The 19,955-nt window shown below is 36.7% G+C and overlaps 3 protein-coding genes and 1 long non-coding RNA gene across 7 annotated transcripts in view; 2 read left to right on the plus strand and 2 right to left on the minus strand.

Annotated features, from left to right (window-relative positions):
• Nucleotides 1-651: 651 nt before the first annotated feature.
• Nucleotides 652-8,880, minus strand: LOC117605886 (tripeptidyl-peptidase 2). Of its 2 annotated transcripts, XM_076690367.1 has the most exons (21): nt 8,741-8,880; nt 8,588-8,664; nt 8,103-8,380; nt 7,437-7,565; nt 7,174-7,341; nt 6,547-6,707; nt 6,302-6,465; nt 5,888-6,220; nt 5,542-5,811; nt 5,147-5,458; nt 4,909-5,065; nt 4,643-4,830; nt 4,410-4,564; nt 4,112-4,329; nt 3,803-4,037; nt 3,491-3,741; nt 2,314-2,555; nt 2,195-2,206; nt 1,294-1,754; nt 997-1,212; nt 652-917 (listed from the first exon to the last, which is right to left on the minus strand). In XM_076690367.1, exons 3-20 carry the CDS (start codon nt 8,262-8,264, stop codon nt 1,003-1,005), a joined length of 3,828 nt encoding a protein of 1,275 aa, XP_076546482.1. In that variant the 5' UTR covers nt 8,265-8,380; nt 8,588-8,664; nt 8,741-8,880; the 3' UTR covers nt 652-917; nt 997-1,002. The 2 variants fall into 2 exon arrangements, with proteins under 2 accessions (XP_076546482.1, XP_076546484.1); XM_076690369.1 differs by lacking the exons at nt 2,195-2,206; nt 8,588-8,664; nt 8,741-8,880 and having other exon boundaries at nt 8,103-8,422.
• Nucleotides 8,881-8,962: 82 nt separating this feature from the next.
• On the plus strand, nt 8,963-11,551 carry Uxs (UDP-xylose synthase). Its single transcript, XM_034327683.2, has 5 exons — nt 8,963-9,104; nt 9,184-9,771; nt 9,864-9,977; nt 10,031-10,351; nt 10,424-11,551. The coding sequence occupies exons 1-5, from the start codon at nt 9,044-9,046 to the stop codon at nt 10,690-10,692; spliced, it is 1,353 nt and encodes a 450-aa protein (XP_034183574.1). The 5' UTR covers nt 8,963-9,043; the 3' UTR covers nt 10,693-11,551.
• LOC143305714 (uncharacterized) lies at nt 11,067-15,348 on the minus strand. Its single transcript, XR_013062827.1, has 2 exons — nt 13,374-15,348; nt 11,067-13,304 (listed from the first exon to the last, which is right to left on the minus strand). It is a non-coding gene; the product is annotated as an uncharacterized LOC143305714 (long non-coding RNA).
• A 94-nt stretch (nt 15,349-15,442) lies between these two features.
• The window catches only part of Sulf1 (Extracellular sulfatase Sulf1), a 60,788-nt gene continuing 56,275 nt past the window's right edge, over nt 15,443-19,955 (plus strand). For 2 of the 3 annotated variants that reach the window (XM_034327674.2, XM_034327675.2), the window contains exon 1: nt 15,445-15,694. The gene's annotated coding sequence lies outside the window, so the exon portion shown is untranslated. Of the gene's footprint in view, nt 15,695-19,955 lie in introns of all 3 variants that reach the window. The other variant, XM_034327676.2, reaches the window with a different exon arrangement.

A 19,955-nucleotide genomic window follows, 5' to 3' on the forward strand; every position in this document is an offset into this window, starting at 1 on the left:
GGGTCCCGGACGCCCCAATACAATATCAGGTCAGTATGCAGACCCGCTGGAACGGGGTCCCTAACATCCTACGCTGAAAACAAGTCAGTATCCAGATGGCGTCATTGGTGCATTGGTGTCCCCGACAACCCTGAATGAGATTAGGTCCGTACGAAGGGGGTACAATCAGTATAATAATCGTCCTTTGATTTCTTTTCGAAGTTTATTTAATTTACTTTATTTATTTTCTTTAATTATTAAATAAACTCATCGAAGGAGAATAACATTTGATTGTATCCCTCTTCTGGACCTCGGCCGCGGACCCCTTTTATTTCATTTTTCCCAGTTATTTATATAATTTTATCCCTCTTTATAGGCCGAGGCCCACCCCTTTCAGTTATTATTTTACCTTTATGAGCTTCTTAACTATTTATTATCCTACTCCTCTTTATGGACAAAGGCCTCCCTTCGCAAATACTTGTGCATTAATAAAACAATGATACGTTCGATGAAATAATTATCTTTTATGTGCAAATACATATACACGTATTGTCACACACAAATTTCTCCTTGATACATACAAATCTGCAACGTGCTTTTAACTTGTTAAAACCATTTTTTATATTATTGCTCACAATGATTTTTTAGTGATGTAATCAATATCGATTGATCACTTTACAATATTTATAAAGCAAATTATATATTTATGTTTAAACATAATTTATTTTCTTATGCTGAAAAATTAAAATATAGTTCTAATATTTCGGATTACTTTTTTCTCCTTTTTTTTTTTAATGTTAATAAAATTATATTTTCCTAAATGTATAATACATCTGAATGGCTCGACAGAAGTATTTCTGTCTTTATAGAGCTGCACTGGAAACTGCCTTCCATCATTAGTCTTTTTTTATTAGAATATCAAACATCTTTTACCGCACCTAAAAAATATTACTGTCCACGTTACCAAATTTCATAAATACGCGAACTTGCAAATAATACATTTTAAACACTCCTTACCAGTGATCAAAACGATCTATATGAAGGTGGATAGCGTGCCGGTATACTAGTGGTAATGTGACGTGACAAATGTTCCCATCCTAAAATCCTTGCAATTTCTATGCACTTTTCGTCAACTTCCTTTACTGGATGTTCTTCATAATAACGCAATAATAATTTCAAGTACCGACCGTAATGGTTATTAATATGAGCATGCCATAACGACAGGGCAATGACCTATAAATAAAATAAATAAACAAAAATTAAATGCTAGAATTAAATACAGCATAATACCATTTAATATGTAAAATTTCATGCCTTAATATCAGTTGATTCAGCAAACTTCTGTACTTCTTGCCAATGATGTGTTACGCTTTCTAATAAATGTGCATAAGCATCGAGCTCTCCTCCACTCTCTTTCTTAGCATTGTGTATGTACAATCGTGCCAATGCACATCCTTTCTTTACTAATGCTTTTATCAAGCTGAACTTCTGTCTCTCCATATTCGTTCGAATTTTCGCTGCATCGTCGCGTTGATCACTCTTCAGTCCATAATAAGCTAAAAGTTTGTCCTGATCTATATTAGTAAGCATGAAGTCAGCAACGCTTATGATTTGATTTGCCAGAGAAACAGATTCTTCTGAGATATCATCGTGTGGCACATGACGTCGAGCTTCCGGAGAATCCAAAGACATGAGCATGGCAGTGTGAACAGGCAAATGGTCCGAGAAGAGAGTCTTCAATTCTCCGTACAATAAATTGGCGTATTCTCCAGGTTCTGTTATTAAGAATAAATTATTTGTTAATTCTATTTACATAGTCCCACCGTTTTATTATTAGCAGTAACAAGTACTGATAATCTTGACACAAAAGGAAAATGCAAATGTACATTCATTTTATAATCATAAGAACAAATTTTATATAGTCACTTTGAAAAAAACAATCGACATAAAACATGGTAATTACTTAACAGTACACAATATTGTAGATAATGTGATTTTAAAAAATTAGAGATCATTTTATCGACACGTCGATCTGAAATGAATGACTTCTTTTAAATATCAATTACGAAGAGAGGGAACAATGGGGATAAACAACTGATTCATTATGCATTGAATATTCGTGCATGGAAACAAAATAAACCATTTTAGAGCAAGTTGTAAAAAGGTTTTCAACATAAATTTGGGAGTAACATTTGTTCACACTATAATAACTTACGAGTAGAAGGCGCTATTGGTATAATTGTAACCGGAAAGAAGAATAAAATATTTAAGTAATAATCGCTATAGGTGATATCATATTTATATATACATTGCATTGATGAAAAATTTGATTACCCATTTTTGAAAGCCAGTTGCACTTAAAATCTCTAAGGGCTTCATTGTATTCATCCCACTTTGTTGTTTTGCTTGAACCACTGCTACTGTTGTTGCTATTACTACTACTGAACTTTTTATTTGGTTCAGATAATATATATTTAAATGTGTGACAATCCACTTTCTTTCCATTTTCGTCCTTGCAGAAGGTCAATGTACCTTGTAGATAACTACCATTTCCTAAGGTGGTATTTCTGCAAGCTCTTTAATTTAAACAAAATATATCAATTCTCTTATCGTTATTGTTTAAAATTTTTCACTACTAAAATAAGATATAAACAAAGCACATAAGCTTAAACGAAACTCAAATAAAAAGAAATCATATAGTGGTGTTTTTTAAAAACATGAGTTTTATATTGTTACATGTTGAGGTGTATAGAGCATTAAGTGTGAAACATACATACGGGACTAAACATTAAATATTTTCGGAAAATGCATAAGAAAAGAAATTTTTTGCATAAAGAAATGTTATTTTTATCTAAATAAAAAAAAGTAAGTACACATATTTAAATATTAAGCTTTAAAATACAGCAATACGTTTAAGAAGCAATAAAGCGATATACAAGTAAAACAAAAATACTATCAACTTCAATAAAATAATATTTTTATCAGTCACATTTAAAGCATGTAAATGTTTAAAAATGTTCGTAAAAATATCATAAACTTACTTGTTTTCGGCGCTGCAATGTGAGATGAAAAGGAAGAAAATTTTCTTAGTATTCAAAAAAAAATTCACTTATATACAGAAAAAGAAAATAGAAAAATATAAAATAATAATTTATAAAAAATAATTTTATGAATAAAAAAATTGGAAATAAATTAAAAGAGTTAATATTTCTTAATATTAATTTAAACTGTAAGAAAATTTTAGTTTAACATCGTTTGAACATTTACATCTCAAAATTCCAGGAGAATTATCCATGCATCTTTCTCTACTTACATATAAAAATATGTGTACTATTACATATACAAAAGAATATATCTGATATTCTTGAAATAACATATATGTAAGCTACGTGTTAACCAATTCTACTGTTTGATTGTCCTTTTACATTGCGTATTGTATTGAAAAATGTTTTGCAATGCTTGTCGAACGAAAAATAAGAATAAGAATTGTTATTTGGAATAAAATACTTACTTGTTTTCATTGGACATAGGAGCAATATATAGTGGAAGGATATGACCAGGTGGAACTGAAGCTGCTATCATTTTCTTGCCGCCAATCATGGCTTGTGATTGACTGGCGTAAACGTCTAGAGTAATTGGATTACTTAACTTGTGACTTAACAAAAATGGCATTTCCGTTAATTTGTCAAGTAAATCCTTCTTTTCATGCCGTATATGTATTTTCAAAGTGTAATCGCCTTTTTCTAATTTCTGATTCGCGTACTATAATAAAATGTATAATTATTTACTACTGTATTAATTTCAATTTATAAGTAGTATTTACCTTGCATGGATATGCATCACCACAGCAAATAAGCTGTTTGTTACTGTCATAAATCATCCACATTTGACTTTCATATTCATTTTCGTATAATAAATCACTAAGTAACGCTGCATTTGGAGTTACTTCAGTTGATTTTGCACAGTGGAACGTGTACGTTAATTGTAGTTCATAAATTTGTCGCGAATGTGGAATAATGTCTCGTTCCCGTAATGGAGCGATCTTTGCATCAGTGGGTCTGTATCATTAAGAAAAATATTGAAATAAAAAAATAAAAAAGGACAAAATACAAACACTTTTAATTGTACATACTTTAAAATTTGCACAGATGATTTAAGACATATACAGGGAACTACTTCTTCATTTCTAAGAGAACTTCGTACTTCTAAACGATTTATTCCATCCCCAGCTTGCATTGTAAGACTTCCATCTATCATGTGAATACCGTGGAATTCTATGCAATAATCAACTAACATATCACCTATATTTGCCCAATATTTTGCAACAACCACTTCCAAAATCAATCCGCCCTACAAATAAGACACACATATATATCTATGATATAAATATCTAGTATTCTTTTAAATTAGATCATAGAAATCTGTAGCACCTGAACAGCAAACGGATGAATAATTTCGGACTGAGAAGTTACAGTAAACAACTTGTTCACTTCTAGAGTTTTACAAGACAAACGAGGCTTCAATTGAACACTATGAATTACGAATCTTCCGGTTTTATCTTTCTCTGTGCTTTTCAATCTAACAACTAAAATCAAATTAATTAAAAATATTAATGCTGCATTTTCAACACTGCAAGACTAGAAATAACATAGACAAAATTTACCTGCCCATGTTGCATCTTCGGGAACGAGAATAAAATGTCGATGCAATGTATTAGGTTTAAATAAAACACTTGTATGTGATAAATCTGGAAGGACAGCAGTTTTTGGCAGTGTTTGCGGCTGTACTACAGTAACTGGTATATGAAACACTGGTCCTTTCGCGATGTTTGTTACATCATAAGCTCTGACACTGTAAGAATGCAATTAATGTTAATGTTACATGATATCTGTAATAAATATAGTTTAACATTTGTTAAGATATACTTACGTGGTCGTATGAACACCCTCTGGTAAATTAAAACCATCTACTTTAATAGCAAATGCGCGTACCATATTCATTAAATCAAGATGCGTTGGAAAATGCACCCAAGATGCATCACATACCAAAGTCAGTTTCAAATTGAAGGCAATTTTGACAGCCGGGTCTATAAAAGTATCCAAATATTATAATAAATTGGATTCCCTTCAAAATATGTAGTACTGTATTAATAGATGTAAAATTATACCGGTATTTTCGCTATTGAGGAACACAGGTTCAACAGTAACAGCATAATCTTTAGGCCGATCAATTATACCGCTTCTCATATGAATTCCTTTAGCATTATTTGGACCACAATTGATAGTAAATCTTACATCTCTTTCAGGTACATCACTATAAGTAACAAGATTATCAAATGCACGTTCAACTTGTAGTAATCCTGAGCCTTGTGCAAAAGGATCTAAATTTTGTATATGCAAAGCTGTGTTCTCAAGAGCTCTTTTTATGTTATATGGAGAAAAAGGGCAACCCTTCGCAAGAAGTCCCGATATAAGCACAGCTGTAATGTAGGTACATAATAAACTTAAAATACATTATTTTTATTAATATAAAATACTTCCATCATAGTAATCGTACACGTACCAATAGCTCCAGTTACATGTGGTGCAGCCATACTTGTACCATTCATAAGCTGACTTTTTCTTAATGTAAAATTGGGAACACTAGTGATCGCGCCACCAGGCGCACATACAGTAATTCCAGCTCCTCCATCAATCATTGGACCACGGGATGACCAAGTGTATGACATACCCGGCATTTTTTCTCGTAAAGAATATTCAGCTACCATCATATCAGGAGAAACATAGGCACCAACGCTAATGACACTGTTGGAACTAATATCTGGAGGTGTCCCTGTATGATTTCAAAACGGATGGAATATAGTAAATGAAACATTGTTTAAAAAACTTTTCAAGTTTTATCAACTAACCAATAGTGCACAAAGCCGGTCCGAGATTACCAGCAGATGCTACCCATGTTACACCATACTTGTCAATAACTTCATTCATCAATTCTCCTATTCTTCCTGAGTTTGACCAATGAGCATGTTCTCCATAACTCATATTTATCACGTGTATCTTTTCTTTGTGTTTCATTACGTGTATCATTGCTCGCACAACCGCGGTTCCCGTTTCCATTGTACCAATGCGGCTATCTCCAACGCCTAATGAAATAATTTGAGCACCAGGAGCTACACCGTTTAATTCAGGATTATCGGGAAAGTATGCGGCGGCTATCGAAGCTACATGCGTACCATGACTTGCTGTAATATAACGAAATTAATTGTAGTTAAATCTAAAAAATAAATAAAGAACGAAATTAATTTAAATTTGTTAATACTTACAACATAAACTAACAATTTCTAAGGTATTTCCTTCATCATGAACATTGATACTAATATTTAGTTGATCTTCCTGTATAAGAGGTGCAAATTCCCTTGTTACAGAATATTCCCCTAGAAGTACCCCAGCTTCCAGGTTACCTTCTTCAGAAGTGTCAATGCATGCTCTGCATCATAAAATAAAAACATTAACTTAAAAATTAATAATTACATCGAATGAAATATCTTGGTACACATGTAAACTTTACCTCCAAACTTCACCATCATGAAAGACAACACAGTCATAAGTAGGTCCTACATCAGAATATTTTTTTTCAATATTATTTAATATATCAACTCTTGCCTCAAGTTCCTCCTTTTGTAATCTATCTTTTAAAGATGTTAATTGTGGATTCTTTGCTTCAAATTCCTATGCATAATAATTGTGTAATATAAAGATCACATATTTACAAAATATTTGCTTAGGTTTCAAATATATATATATATATGCTATTGGAAAGAATAAAAAAACATTAAGCACTATTATGTAATCAATCAATGACTCTACAGCAGATCAAACTGCCAAATATAAATATAGCATTAGATACAGATCACTGTGACACATTGTGAAACTGGCCTGATTTGATTGCATGGTTCAACATACCCACAACAACCCTATCTTTGGATCACATGGTCTAAAAGCCTATTTAAGAACTTACTCTTAAATATTTGTATTGACATATAGGCCACTGTTTTATTTTAATTTTAAAAATAATTTAAAACCATAAATTTTAATGCACAGCAGATTAACAAGACTTATAAAAAACTTCAAAATGATGTTATCCTTTAAGATTTACATAAAATAATGCCAACATATAATTGTCACAATTATTTACTTGTAGTTGTCTAGATGCTTCTGCAAGTGCAGATTTATGGTGATTGTCCCATAAACGTTTTTTTCGTTCTTGTAATACCCTTTCTCTTAATTTGCCTGGATATAATGAATACAGATTTTTTACACCAATGTGATATTCTCCAGTGGGATTTACCCAACTTGAAGGAACCTAAACGAATGTAATAAAAAAAAGAAACTTTATAACATTGTTTCCTTGTTTATTATTCCATGTAAATATTAAATTTCATGTCTTTTGAAATATACCTTTAATTTTCTACCGCTGATACCACTTATATACCCATCAGGTGCTTGCACAACTTTGCTTGTATCCACATCTCCAGCTCCACTACAGTCATACCTTTCAATAATTTTTGGTTTTCCATCCGAAGTCAGCTAGATAAAGTATCTTTATTAGAAGATAAAGTATTTTGTGTTATTTGATGCTTATAATAAGAAATTGCTGCATCATCCTTTTAATGTTATTGTATAACAATGTATGACAAAGACATTGAAATGCAAAAGTAAATGACTAATACCTCCGTACTATGTTAAAATATATACTGTTAAGATAATTATTGTGAATATACAAACAATTAAACATATAATAGTAATCAATCATTACATTACAATACAACAGAAATGTTTAATAGATACTTAATTTTAAAAAAAATGAGAAAATAAAGGATAAAGAACAAACTGTATATTATGTATTTTCTAAATTACATTGTAAATAAAATTATAATAAAATATCTCATTTTATATACAGATAAAATAAACAAATTTATGAGTGAAACAAGTGTGTCTGTTAAACTGAAATTCCATAAAATGGTTTAGGAAAGAAAAAGATATTTGGCTAAAATTAAAAAAAAAAGAAAAGACAAAGAAAAACTGATTTGAACAATCTCGAGGCGTGCCTGTATAAAAGCTTACCTGCATACCAGGAGCCCCAGGATCAATCCCTGAATCGAAAATTGCAATAATAACTCCCCGGCCGTCATATTCAGGATATTTGGTAAGAAATTGAGTGACACCAGTTTCTTTTTTAGGTAAAAGGCCCCATACAGGAAAATTACAATCAATGACCTCTGCCATATTTCAAATACCACTGTCACTGCGACTCCAGAAAAACTACTTGAGATGTTTCCTTTGTACTGCCACAGCCTTATATATCAATCAAAAAACGGCATCTGCGCCTGCGTGCATATACTCTGCAAATTTTGAGGTTAAGTTATCGGCTTAGGATACGTCAGATTAAACCACCGAATTCTAAACTACTAGAGTTCAGTGGATTAAACAGATAATAAACAACATAATTTGTAAAACGCTTGTGTAAAGTGCTCAGATAGCAGCACTGTCGTTCAATCAATCAGTCATGTAATACATTCTTTATGTAATGTAAATGTCAAGTAATTAACCTTTAATAAGTGAAAATATTGGGCATTTTTTCGTTTCTTATCAATGCGCTCTTTGAAAACAGAATCCTCAGCATCCCCTGGTGGTGAATAATGGCATTAACATAAGAAGAAATTGCTTTCTTCTTTCAAAAAATTTCTTTCTACGTGACCAACCTCAAACAATTTGTCCGATGTAGTTTCTAAATTAACCGTGGAATGGACAATGTCGGTATTTCAGATCCTATAACATTTTATAAAGCGTTTGGTCTTTATCTGCGTCAGTTTTTCAGTAAATGGTGGAATGATGTAAGAGGTTATGTTTTTTAATTATGTAAATTGAAAAATGACATATCTGTTACGACCAAATATTATCTCTTCGATCGTTCAATATTATCGTTGATATCATGTTGAAAATCTGTAATAAGATGAAGTGAAAGCTGACATCAATACCCTCAATGAAATGTGTAATATTAAAGCATGGTTCTTACGCCACGAAAGATGAAACAGGTTGCGTTTTCCGCGATTTGTGTAATTTTAGGTAAATGATTCCGTACTATCAAAAATCACACTAATTTCATCTTCATTTATAAATAATAATTGTAAATTTTATGTTGTAGTGTTGGGATTTTACAAAACCTTAGTCAGTCCAGAAGAAGAACAATCCTTTCCCCGGATTCATCCGCGAGACCGTAAATCTAATATAGAGGATATAAATGATATTGAAACCGATAATGAAAAAGTAGTAGATACAAATGAAAATATACGATATGCTGACATTAAAAATATCGAAGAAGCAAAAATACGAATTCGTGAACTGGAAGGAAAACTTGACCATCTTGAAGCTAAAATTGAGAACAGAGTGTCAAAGGACTTCCCAGTAGTGAAGTTTCTTAATTACAAAAATCGAAAGAGAATTTTAGTCACAGGTGGAGCAGGTTTTGTTGGCTCTCATTTAGTTGACCGTTTAATGCTTGCTGGCCATGAAGTGATAGTTGTAGATAACTTTTTTACTGGAAGAAAACGCAACGTTGAACACTGGGTTGGTCATGAGAATTTTGAACTGGTTCATCATGACATTGTGAGACCCCTTTATTTAGAAGTTGATGAAATATATCATCTTGCTAGCCCAGCTAGTCCACCGCATTACATGCTTAACCCAGTGAAAACTATAAAAACAAACACTTTAGGTACAATAAATATATTAGGTAAGTAATATTATATAAGAGTTGCTTTATCTGAATTCAAAATAGATATGTATTATCAGTAAGTAAACTTAGATATTACTGATTTATATTAGGTCTTGCAAAACGAGTGGGAGCAACCGTTTTAATTGCAAGTACATCAGAAGTTTATGGAGATCCTAATGAACATCCTCAAACAGAAACATATTGGGGTCATGTCAATCCTATAGGTATGTGAGAAATTATTTCAATTGTATTTAATTAATAATATAATTTTCGTTAGGTCCAAGAGCTTGTTACGATGAAGGAAAACGCGTTGCTGAAACATTAAGCTATGCTTATATGAGACAGGAAGGTGTAAGGGTACGTGTTGCCCGAATTTTTAATACTTTTGGCCCTAGAATGCATATGAACGATGGTCGCGTAGTTTCGAACTTCATTCTTCAAGCACTACAAAATGATTCGATTACAATATACGGTAGTGGAAAACAAACGCGATCTTTTCAATATGTTTCTGATTTGGTTGACGGGTTAGTTGCCTTAATGGCGTCTAATTATACCCAGCCTATAAACATTGGAAATCCTGTTGAGCATACGATAGAAGGTAAGTAATCGCTACAAAGTAGAATACTTATAGTGTCATAGAGAGACATCTAACAGATTTTAATCCTTACAGAATTTGCTATTATAATAAAGGAGTTAGTTGGTACAAATAGTAAAGTAGTTGAGCTTGCCGCGGTCGAGGATGATCCTCAAAGGAGAAGACCTGATATTAGTAGAGCTAAGAAATATTTAAATTGGGAGCCAAAGGTTCCTTTAGCTGAAGGACTTAAAAAGACTATAATGTACTTTGCTAAAGAGTTACAAAGAACGAAACATTCTCAGAAAACTACTTTCAAACAATCTTCTTATAAGAACGATCATGACATAGTAGAACAACTATAAGGGACGAAATATTAGTACGATTAATTTATCCACTTTAAGAGTGGTTTGAAAGTGCCATTATGCTATGGACCACTACGTGCCAAAAGATTCCCCGTCCAAGGTTGAATTTTGTGTAATTTAGAATGTTAATGGGCGTATACTCCTAATTCATAGAAGAACAGAAATTTTGAGATCACTTTTATTTCAGGCTCATTACAAATTGTGTTCTCAAAGTTCCAAGCATAATTTTATTTATTGCCCATGACTATGCTGTTCGGTTCGAATGGCTAATGCCTTTAAAGGTACTATTTATTTCGAGAATAATTCTCTGCTATAAATAAGCAGTTGTTCGACGGTGCTGGTGGAAATATTTGATATCCTTTCTCTTGTGCGAATTTTTAAACTAATCTGTATGAACTTTCATAATATTAAGCTGGTTTTACTTAATATTTCTACGTAATCGATTTTTCTTCGGCTGTAAATGTCTTTGTGTATCATCATATTTCTGTATCAGTATAATATGCTAGCAACATAATCAGTGTCATCTGTAATTAGTAAGTTTTCAAAGGATGTTATCGCCGTCAAGTTTCTTCATCGCGAAGGCAAACGCGTTCTCGAGAATAAAAAAACAACCCCCGGAATGTTTGCTATCACACATAATAATCGTATTATGTGATATGTACATGATAAAAGGGTAAGCGTGTAAACATGAAAGTAATTTTATACTGTACGAATATATTATTGTATGAGTGTAACGCGAGTCTGAACGCGTTTGAATTAATGTTTCGTTACAGCGAACCGCATCGTATTTAATTTGTACACAGATAACGATCCACCGTGTGTAGATAATGAAATACAAAATTAAATGTTTACACCAGAATGTATATATAATTAAATATCAATGAACAAACACGATTGATCCTTTCACTTACAACGAATCTAAACTGACCCGAGACGAGGATAATCCACGCATCGTTGCATAACGAGCTGCTGATTCTTCTTGTCCGGTTACGCTGCCACCAACTAGATAATATTATAATTCCGGCAAGCGTGACCACTTATTGAAGACGCATTCCACGGCGAGATTGAAGAATCAGCCGGGGCCGTTTAAAGCGTATTTGAAGGGCCGATTGCCCGTAATGGGTGTCGCGTGGGCCCTGACAGGGCGCACGTGGTCGTCCTGTCTGTAAGAAGGCAGGAAAGCGGGGCCGGCAGAGGGTAAGAAGAGAAGAACGAGCAGATTGGCCAGTAAGACTCGGTGATTCTTAACTATAATCATCGCATCCGGGATATGCCGTAGCTTTGTCATCACAGATGAAAACGCCGCAAGGGTGAAGATGACCTAATCGTCGGAGGAGACAGAAGTGCTCTCTCCGTTCCAATGACGGAGACGCGAAGGGAACGAGCCGATCTTCTTCGTTCCTGCGGTTTCGTGCAACCGGTTACATTTCGTTTTAATCAAGCCGCACGCACAGTTTAATTTCACGCGGGGGTCGTTTTGTATAAATAACTAAATAAGATGCGACCTGCCCGGAGATGCTTTCTTTCGATTAAACGGTCCCTCGTTAAGAACGCCCGAGCAACGCGGTGTACATATTAATGAACAGGGGTGCATCGCGTAATTGACGAACTTCAACGACTTCCTGTCTGGACAAACCGGAGGAACAGGTGACCTAATTCAGCGTAAAGTAACTCTTGCTCTATCCGTCGGTGGTCCGCCGGTAATCCGATCCGTTTATTGGTAAATGAGACGGGGAGTGCTCCTCTAACGCGGGTACAGCACGTGAGGAGCATGTTACTTCTTACCTGTGCGCACTGCCTCGAACGAAGGGGTTGCCGTTCAGTCGGGGAAAACATGGATTCGATGTCCCTTTTTTTTCGAATTCAAGATATTTGAATCTTCATAAAAAGATTACGTTGCAATGCAATATACGTTGTATTCACCTAATGAATATTTAGAAATTCATAGTCGCATTAACAGTTTTTGGATTGGGATCACGAATGAGGAGAAAGAAAAGGGAAAAAAAAGGATACTCTGGATGGGTTTGCATAATCGAGAGAAGGCGTGGTTAAATTATTTATAGAAAAGAAAAATTCGACGGTAGACGGTACGACAATCAGAAGTTTTCACGTGAAATTTCCATTGCGGATTTAACATGCACCGTTACCTGCAGCCGTTCATCTCCACTTTGTGCCTGCATTATGTATGACCTGCAGTAGCGAGCTCCTCGACTCTCTAGCCCTGTTATGGATTCGAAAATGTCGCAGACTACTCGACACACATTCTCCTATCTAACCGTTCTCCATCCTTATCTCTCCTGCTACCTTTCACCGTGGCATCGGCCAACATTCTTGCGACTGCCAGGGCTAATGATAAAAGCAAGAGTTCCCCTGGGGATGATACTTTATAGCGTCACCGAGACATCAGGTTTTCCGATAAACTCGTGAGAATTCGAGCATGAAACACGAACGATGCGCTAGAACGCGTGGGCGTCGCGTCGCTTCGTCCAACTCGGAATATAAAAAAACAATGAAGAAAGTTCGTCGTAAATATGTATGATGCGGTTGCTGAAGTTCGACCCAATATTACGTCCTTTATTTCCATGACATTCTATCTCGATACTGTTCGTATCCTAAAAATCATCAAAAACCTATTAATTAAATTTACTTACAAGTGTGTATTTCAAAATTTCACTTTTCACCTTCAGAACCTTGTGCACAATAGATAGGTCCAAAGTACATAATTTAAATTTCGACTCGGGTGGAGTCGTCGTTTCCAAGGCATTCCTTTCAAACGTACTTTACTTCAGGGTCCATGCATTTTTCCTCGTGACTTCTTTTACCACCTGGAAGAGGCAAGCGTGTGCAGGCTGGAAAGGCATAAACATTTCACCTGAACCACGACCGCCCACTCGCTGCAGACTTCGCAATATCGCAAATATTCTGGCGCCATCGAGCTCGGGGCCGGTGTCTAAATAAATAGCCGATCGGTGAGGGCTTACTTATGCATGCGACTCCGGTCAAAGCGACCGGAAGAGAACGATGCCGTGGAAAAAGGATCGTATGAGCGAACGCTTTCCGAACGATCGTTCGCCGAACACGTAATCCTGTCTCTTCTTATTCCTCTTCTGCTTCGACTGGAAGAGCTACGATTCGTTTCTGGCTAGAAGACACGCGGATACATCGTTGAACATAGGGACGGGGGACGAAGGAAAGGGTGGAATAACTTCAATGAAGCGCGAGGAATGGACGAGTACTAAGGATTTTTCAATTCTTCAAATCCCAGGCTTCAGATCAGAAATTTTGTTACCTGAACCAAGCTATTTGCATACAAAGTTTCGTCATTTTCTACGTTAGATACGAGTTAGACGCGGTGGCTAAGGCAGACGTACGACCGCAAAGGGTTAATATTCTCTGTCGTCAACTAGGAAGCATTTGTAGACGTGCCACAAGCAAGTCTGCCGCGCACCGATCTAAATTCTAATACTTAAGACCCGATAAGCTTACATGGCCACGCACGTTTGCATATTCCCTTCGAACTTCGTCTTATCAGCGGCCTCCTGGTGCTCGTTCAACCACCTGAATCGACGAAACTTTCCTCTCGCATTTGACTCGACAAAACTGGAACGACACCTTTGTTCCGTAAGAATCCAATCTACGGCACGTTTCAGATGCAAGGGTGCTACTTTACAAGTGCATTAGGAGCAGGCCAATAAACTCGAATCTCTCTGTTGCATGCGTGCATCCAGTGGAGATTCAACGAATTCATCGAATCGCGATTCAACGAGGAGCTTTAGGATCCTGATGACAGAAATGGATGTTGGAAGGACGCGCATCCCGAGTTGACGTTCCACGATAATTTTGACGTGATATTCACGCCAATCATTTCTTTTCGATCGTTCACGTTTCACGTCAGTTGATCGGACGTGTTCAGGGAAAGAGGGAGATAGGAGTCGCTTGAAATTTGCGCTGCCACCCTCTCGCATTCACGTGTGCATGCAACGAGCATCGCAGCTTTCCACCGGCGTGTGAACGACCCGAGGGCTCATACGAAATGTAAATATTTACACGTAAGAGCAGCTGTCAGTGAAGGGGAGTATATTCGCTTTTTCAGGTAATGGCCCCGATATACTTCGGAGATCCCCCTTGGTACGTGTACGACACGTTTCCTGCGTTACGAACAGATATTTCCTGAAGAATTTTAAATGAGACATAAGAAATAGACCTGGTATCGCGGGCATTAAATCTAATACACGGCAGTAATGATCAAAATCAAATACCGATCTTAATATCGAGCTGTAATAGATTGCCGAGTCTCGTTCGACTGTAAAGCTCTTTATCATTGTACCCCATAACGATATCGCGTACGTTCAAGTCGGCTTTATTATTGATCTGTAGATCAGGATCTCGTTTCGAAGGGGGTTGAAACGAGGCTAGGAAAAAGTACAAACGACTGCGAAACGATAAGATCGAGGCAACTTTCAATCAACTGTCGCTAAACACGTCGTAAAAGCGGTTTCCCAAGGCGAGGAGGCGACCTCTCCCGTGGAGGGAACAGGCGTACAACACCGTCGGCTGTCCCAATAGGGTGAAACGTGATTTTTTTCTGCGGCATACCCCTTCTCCACGGCCGATCGTGGACGCAGAAGATGCACTTGGCGCGGCGTTACCGCTCGGCCAGTTCGACCACGTAGTTTTCTGGCGCTGGCTGCCGGAGCAGCTGTTTCCAGGCTGGAGTGGAGTAGCGGGCTGGAAGTTCAGTCTCGTTGCGACCGTCGGCGAGGTCGTGTCGTAGCCTCCCGTTTTCGCGGTCGTGTTCTTTCCTATCCCGCCACGTGCACTCTTTGCTTTTACCTTTTCGATTCGACGTCGCGAGTGGATCGACGATTCGTCGAGGAAGCCCGGCTTCCATCAGCCGGAGGAACAGGCGACGGTCAGCGTCGCTTTTCACCGTTTTCCAGTGGCTGGAAAAAAGACGAACTTCGGGAAGAAGCACGTCGGGACTTCAACTTCGTCGTGACCAGTGAGTATCGTCAGATTTATTGTTGCGTCGATGGGAAAGTTTCAATTATAAGCGTGAGAATGATTTTAAAGAATCTTTAATATGTGGCTGGTTATACGCGTTTGTATTCACTGAGAAAGTGGAAATTGGTTCTAATAAAAGGATTTATAAAAAGAAATTTTTGCAAATAAACTCACTGTCACTGTACCACGTTTGTTTCCAAGCTCGCTGTTCCAAGAATCTGTTACGCTGATTTTTTTGAAGGTTCGAATAACGCATTGCATATGTTTAAATTTCACGAGCAGCTACTGTTACAAATTTAAACTCCATTCCAACGTATTACAGATGTAAAGAAAAAAGAATTTTTGCGCGAGCCAACGCACTGACGTTCAAATAAACCGACTGTTAATTCGTTCATCTATTTCGATGCTCCGATCGCAAGACCTGCAATAGCTTCGCAGCGCATCAAATTTATAAATAGTCGGATACACCTTCTTTTTTTTTAAATTTATGCGGTATTTATCACAGGAACAAGTCTAGAAGCCTCGTTTATGGAAATTTGACGACACCTCCTCAATTTTTCCTCATTAATTCACTGGAAATAAACTCTAATTTAAATATCACGAATTCGAACTCTTGTCAACGAACGAACATACAGGGGAATATTCGAGCAAAACACCTATTGTCATCGAGCCAATTGTTTCTCGCACGAAAATTTTCAGTGTTACGTAAACAACGCGTCCAGTTTTCACGATTCGTCGCATCGCGTTGCATCGGTCAATTTCGAAAACAGCGAGCGTCGCGCGCTTTTGTTCGGCCAACAAACGAGATCTCCCGACCAGCTTCCGGCTGTCGAATCCGCGGCTTGCGAAACGTAGCTCCTTTGTGTCTCGATCTGCCAACTGATGTATGCACCTGGGACCGTTCTCGTCTCCGTTGCTCGGTCAGTTCGAGGAATCGCAAAATAAATAAAGAAACGATAAATACGCAAGTCTGCCACGTAAATCGGCCCTGGGGCTACGAGACGACCGACTTTCGAATATTTTGCGGAGCGCACGTTTTATTTCGCGTCAATGAGATTTTCGTTACAATGGGAAGTCAGAGAATCGGGCAACGAAAAGATGCAATTGCAAAATTATTTTGACATTGCAAATGAATTTTTCTTTCGAGTTATTACGTAGACCACCCTGTATACGAGAAGCGATAAGATAACAATGACTGCGATTACAGCTTTGAGAAAAATACTTTAAACATAATTGCATCATGTTCGATATTTCATTCATAGTTTGGTGGTGCTTAATTAGCATGCTTAATGATGCGATGAAATAATGGAATTTTTCAACAGATAATATAATTAAAATAAAAATTGAGTATTAATTATAATTAATTATAAACACGTTTCAGACTTGCAAAAAATTTAAAATTTTTTTAAAGAAAGATTCAAGAATAATGTTGTTTAATGTGCATTCATTATTCACCGTTTCTGATAAGCTTGTACCTGACAGAAAATTCCTCTCCACCGGATATCGCTAGAAGAAAGTGCTACAAATCGCTGCTATCTTAATCCGCTCCCGAATTATCTTGTCCAAAGAAACGTTCGAACAACCTGAACCCTCTACCGCGTATCCGTCGAGGAAATCGTTCAGTCCCTTCGAACTATTTTAATGGCCCTTTGTATACGGGCAGAGGAAGGTGCATTGCTAGCTTTACGAGCCTCCCTGCCTCTAAAAACCTTTGGTTCCGCGTGTTTGAATCAGTTTCGTGGCGTAATAAAAGCATTCCCGGCGATACTCACGTTTCGCTAGATAATCAAATAGCTATTAATCGAGCAGGAATGAAAAGAAACACGAATTATCAAAACTATAAATGATTGAACACTGAACAGCAAAACCTTGAATTCTCAAATACTTCACCACATTTGAATGTTTTATTTTCACACGATGCACTTCACGGTTTCTCTCGCAACAACTCAAGAACACTGACTATTTGTTCTCGTCGATCATCAAGGTATTCGCTGGTCAATAAAAGGCAAAGGTCGATGGCGTAGGAATTCATGGAGATCCACCTGCGATCTTCGTCGTAGAACCTTGTGGCTTGAATGGATGATTAACGAATCACTGTACGCCCGTTTCAACGTGCTAGATAATTTGCTGGTGAAACAACGCCAGGTATTTTATTGAAGCAGATTTCTACAAGATTGCGCGCACGATTCACGGATTATTTATCCCGACTAAATGCGTGCTGGTGAAAAGAGAATCCGCGCGTGGGTGGTTATTTTTCTCGGACCATTTATTTACCCTGCGTGCGAATCATTTTCCATGAAAAATCTTCATTCTTTACCCTCGAATCGTGACTAATACACATCGCAATTTCAATGGTATTTAACTCGGATATTTTCAATAATTTTATGTAATACACGGAGTTTATTGTAATAATGAAAATCAGAAAGCAATTTGTTATCTGCCTTTTTAAAAGTATCTATAATTTTATTTATTATTTATTTATCTTAAATATGATTAATTTCAATATCCCAGCAATACCTGTTAGGAAAGCGCATTTATTCAGACCGGTTCTTTTATGAATATTGCAATCCAATTACACGTATCTGTAAACTTGCTAATAATTGTAACGGTCAATTTAGTCTGTTTTGTAATTCTGCAACCGGTTTCAATCCTTATCCTTAGTTTTTTGCAATGACTTACGTTTATTTCTCGTACTTCATCTTATTCCTGATTATACTACACTGTATCAAAAGGTGTTCATTAGGCCGCGAATGTCTTTGGGAGTACAAATTAATATATAATATTTTCTCTTACCGGGTAATTTGAAATATTATTTTAATTATTCAAATTATTATACAATATTTTCTCCTACCGGGTAATTTGAAATATTATTTCAATTACACAAATTGTTATATAATATTTGGAAATATTACTCTAATTCGCAAATTTCAAACAATTTAGCTCATCGCAAAATCTTGCCAAGAATTCTGGAAATTAGTTTGTTTCCCGTGACTTTAAAACTTAATTTTCGAAGGGTGAAGTTAAATAGAGTCGTATTTAAGGGTGGTCCTTATTGGGAATCGAATAGCTCTCGCGAACTTCCGGGCAGAGAGAAGAAGTACTGTTGCCAAACGGAAGTTGATGTCAGCCAAAAGTTATCGGATGGCGAAAAGGTTATCCTGTAATTTCGGTTGCCGCAGTATTGCTCTTGCCCTCGATAATATTGATCTTGTCTGGCCGAGCGATAAAAGTTTTCACAATTTCTTTAGTTTGCTTGCTTCCAGAAATACCGAGCTATTTACTTAAAATCGCGTTTTAAACCCGCCTGTCGGGTCATTTTCTCCGTTGTTTTGACGGCGTGTTGTTTAAACACGTCTACCAAATTATTCCATCTTGAACGATAATATATTAAATGGTATCTGAAGTTTACAGATACCATCCGAAGAACGAGATCTGGAGCGGTTTTACGATAAAATGTTAAAGCGACCGACGAAAGTTTCTGACGCGTTAACGAACCGGATATCTCGTAAGAATAAGTTTCCCAAGTATATTAAAGACGCTAACGGATAACTTTATATCCTCGTTTCAGATAGAACGATCGCTACTTTCGGGATGATAGCAGGTGGGCGGGCGACAGGTACTGAATAACACGCGTAAAAGTTAATAGTCTGTCCGAAGCTTACGGTGCTCTTTATATCGCCATTTTGAAGAAACATCGAACAGTAATTCCAGTTTTCTTGTTCTCTACGATTCGATGACTCTTCAATAATTATTTATTGAAATAACGAGCTATTTGCTTAGAATCGCGTTTTGCGTTAGAAACGTTAGAAACATTTAGAAACGTCGCGCACACGGTTTACCGAGTTTTCAATTTTTTTTCAAAAAAGAAAAAAGATGGCTCATCAGTGCTGTAAGAGATGAAACGGGGACTCTCCTGGTCTTTTCCGAACTTCACGCTCACGACGGAGCGAGTGGCTTTAAGTGCAGCCACTTTTGCATACGTGCAAACGCACTCAGCCGTTCTGAAGCGTGCACTCTTCGAGTTCGCGCTTTGCCCTTGGAAAAATTTCGCCGGAGGAACAACTATCGCGCGTTACACGGAGAAATTTCCATCTAAATAACGACGGGGACGAACAACTGTATCGTAATTTCCCTATTGGCAGCCTGTCAATTTCTCGCGAAAGCGGGCAAAATCAGAACACGGAATATCGTACGAAGAACCGCGTTCTCGTCCAAGAGATCTACTTTATTTTTATGCACGGCAGTCTGCATGGCGCCAC

The sequence above is a fragment of the Osmia lignaria genome, chromosome 2 (genome assembly GCF_051020975.1).
Source record: "Osmia lignaria lignaria isolate PbOS001 chromosome 2, iyOsmLign1, whole genome shotgun sequence".
NCBI classification, from domain to species: domain Eukaryota; kingdom Metazoa; phylum Arthropoda; class Insecta; order Hymenoptera; family Megachilidae; genus Osmia; species Osmia lignaria.